General features: G+C 42.1%; 1 protein-coding gene across 1 annotated transcript; it reads right to left on the bottom strand.

Moving 5' to 3' along the window:
• Positions 1–249: 249 nt before the first annotated feature.
• On the bottom strand, positions 250–1,907 carry LOC107895896 (uncharacterized). Its single transcript, XM_016821108.1, has 7 exons — positions 1,720–1,907; positions 1,547–1,653; positions 1,254–1,430; positions 1,126–1,211; positions 913–1,041; positions 582–846; positions 250–395 (listed from the first exon to the last, which is right to left on the bottom strand). The coding sequence occupies exons 1-7, from the start codon at positions 1,905–1,907 to the stop codon at positions 250–252; spliced, it is 1,098 nt and encodes a 365-aa protein (XP_016676597.1).
• Between the last annotated feature and the right edge of the window lie 1,645 nt (positions 1,908–3,552).

The following is a 3,552-nucleotide window of genomic DNA, read 5'->3' as shown; positions in this document are numbered from 1 at the left end:
TCTTTTAGGCTATGCCCAATGCCCCAGTTCAATCTTACAAGGATCGACTCGTATCCCTTCAGCAGAAACCACGTGTCCTAAAAATGTTACTTTTTGAATCCAGAACTCACATTTGCTGAACTTCGAATACAGTTGTTTCTCACATGGAATCTATAATACCACTCTCAGATGCTCATCGTGCTCATCCTCAGACTTAGAATACATAAAAATATCATCGATTAACACCACCACAAATCGATTCAAGTAGGGCTAGAACACTAGGTTCATCAAGTCCAAGAATGCCGCTGGTACATTCGTCAATCCAAAGGGCATCACTAAGAACTCGTAGTGACCATAACGAGTCGTAAATGCCGTCTTATACATATCAACTTCTGTAACCCTCAAGTGATGATAACCTGAACGTAGATCAATCTTGGAGAACATAGAAACCCCTCTGAAGTGGTCGAATAAATCATCAATCCTCGAAAGTGGGTACTTATTGTTAATCGTTAGCTTGTTCAGCTGTCGGTAGTTAATACACATCCTCATCGTCCCATCCTTCTTTTTTACAAACAACACAAGTGCTCCCCACGGAGACACACTGGGATAAATGAACTCTCGATCCAACAACTCCTGAATTTGAGCCTTAAGCTCCGTAATCTTCTTCGGTGCCATTCGGTAGGGTACAATAGACACCGAAGCTGTACCCGGAATAAGCTCGATACCAAATTCCATTTCTCGACTCAGAGGCAAACCTGGTAGTTCAGTAGGAAAGACATCTGAAAAATCCTTTACAGTGTAAATATCCTTTACTGGAGAGTCCCCAGAAGCATAGGCCAAGAACGCTTCACATCCTTTACGTACTAACTTTTTCGCCACCAACGCAGAAATCACATTGGTCAAATAATTCTAACGCTCCTCAATCACAACTACCTCAGTATCCTCCTCAGTTCTTAAGACAACTCTCTTCATCACACAATCCAGCCTCACTCGGTTCTTTACCAGCCAATCCATTCCTAATAACAAATCAAATTCCTCAAATGGAAGCTCCATCAAATCAGTCTGAAATATTGTCCCTTGAACCTCTAACGGGACATCTCTATACAGCCTACTGACTCAGACAGATTGTCCCAATAGACTCAATACAGTCATCTCACTATCAGTACTCTCAACTAGAGTCCCCAAAGTTTCAGACACAGTGCTAGCAATGTAAGAGTGTGTAGAGCCTATGCCTATCAATGTAAGATAAGGTACATTATAAATTAAAAACATACTCGTAATGGCATCCGTAGAATCTCTGTCCTTACGACGACGAGCAGCATAGACCAAAGCAGGCTGCTTCACCTCTGTCGGTCCAACACCTCTGCCCAGTGCTCTATGTCCTTGGCCCATGCCGTTACCACCCCTGGCCTGACCTCGGCCCCTGGTGGCTGCTGAACTTCCCTCGATGACTATACAATACCAGTAACTAGAGCTTGCATTTGATCGGTTCTTAGCGGACAATCACGTACGCGGTGCTCAATAGATCCACATCTCAAACACGACCCAATAGCCCTCCAACACTCACCCGGATGGCGTCTACCATAGTGTCCACAAAGCACCACCCCAGAAGGTGTAGTAGGAGGCCCAACTCTCACTGGCCGATCAGATCTGGCCTTTTTCTTAGGCCTTATCCTAGAATTTGAGGGCTACGAATCCCTCTTAGCCTTTCCTCTGTCCCAGTATTGGCGCTCATTGCACTTTACTTCTTCAACGATCTTTGCCTTCTCAACTAGAGCAGAAAAATCATGCTCCCTATACGGAGCTATAAAGACTCGCAAATTTTCCCTAAGACCATCCTCAAAGCGAGCACAGTGCTCATAATCGATCACCACTATACGCCGCGCATAACAGCTCAACCTTAGGAACTCAGCCTCATACTCGGCCATAGAACGATCTCCCTGAGTGAGATTAAGAAACTCACTCCTCTTGGCATTAACGTAGCTAGCCCCCACATACTTACCTTGGAACGAGGTCTTAAAATAATCCCAGGTCGATTGGTCAGGCTGGGTGCCCTCCTTAACCGTCAACCACAACTAGTACGCTCATACGAAGTAGAGATACAACCCCCTTAAGCTTCTACTCAGCAGTAAAATCCAGGTCGTCCATAATTCTCTCCGTGGCTATCATCCAATACTCGGCCACGTTAGGGGCGACTCCAGCGAAACCCCTAAATAATTCAACCCCATTAGACCGGAGTCATTCCGTAACCGACCCACAGCCCCCAGATCCAATATTTTTCCCAGCAACCATCTCCAAAATCCTAAGCATAGCCTGGTATAGTGCGTCGTCCTCAGCCATACGATCATAAGACCCTGACCTAGTCTCTGTAATAGGAAACATCGTCATCTCACTAGTATCCAGATTCAGAATAGTATCAGATGCCAAGGACTTAGCTTGAGCCCCTCTACAACCCCTACCATGGCCTCTAGTACCCCGTCCATGAGTACCACGTGTGCTCATCACAAATTTTGGAGTTTATCTGTATTAACAGTTTTATGCATTAGTTAATAGTTCTGATATTTTATTAACAAATATTTTATGCAATACAGTATCAGAATGTTCAGAGTCTGTTATCGCGAATCGTAGTCTCACTACAGTTTTCATTTTACACTACCTAGAGTGTTTCCAGTGTAATATACTACCTAAAGTAGTTTCAGAATATTCTAATCATATTTTCAGACAATTCTAAACAGAGTTTCAGAACTTACAAGATCAGCGCCGGAGACTCAGTGTACCACATACTTATTCTAAAAATATTTCAATTTATTTACAAATCATTTCTTTAAAATCAATCTTTAAAATCCAAATCCACAGTCGAGTTTTGAAACCTGGCTCTGATACCACTAAATGTAGCACTCTAAACCCAGCTTGAACATTATGGTCAGATCTGGCGATGTCATATGAGAGTGTTTTTGAAAAATAGATTGACCTTAAAATCGTCCCAATAATTAATTTTACTTAGTTCGGGAAAAAGGTTTTCTAATTGATTGGATTTAAAACATTTTTTTTGCGTGGAAGCTTTTGAAAACCCAATAAATTTTGGGGAACCGTTTCATGTACGAAAACCATAGCTTTTAGGAAATCGAGTTTAGTCTAAAATCCTATAAATAGTTTAAAAATCCAAATAAAGCCCATACAGTCCCAAATTACATCAACCAACCTAGGACATAATTAAGAAATGAATACCAAAACTGAATTTAAAATAGTCTAAATATGTGTGGCCACTGTCGATCCTCCGCCGCACTGGACCGTCAAGTCTGAGGATTACCTACGGATTAAACAGAAAAATGTGAGTTTGAGTAAACTTGGTGTCCTCAGAAAATAAACACAATAGCAGAAATCAGGCATACATCTAAATATCAGAGAACTCCAGCCTGAACCCTTTACAGAAACGGTGTGAACCATAGTCCACTTAGATACAAAATCAGATACAAATGAGCTTAGCCCATCTCAGATATATCATGCATAACAGAGCAGAATAATAGAGTCCTACCCACTAACTCCGTCCAACCCTACACACCATGTGAGGAT

Source organism: Gossypium hirsutum, chromosome A12 (genome assembly GCF_007990345.1).
Source record: "Gossypium hirsutum isolate 1008001.06 chromosome A12, Gossypium_hirsutum_v2.1, whole genome shotgun sequence".
In the NCBI taxonomy this organism is placed as follows: Eukaryota; Viridiplantae; Streptophyta; class Magnoliopsida; order Malvales; family Malvaceae; genus Gossypium; species Gossypium hirsutum.
The sequence above is the reverse complement of the archived record's forward strand: the minus strand, read 5'-3'. Positions and strand labels throughout refer to the sequence as shown.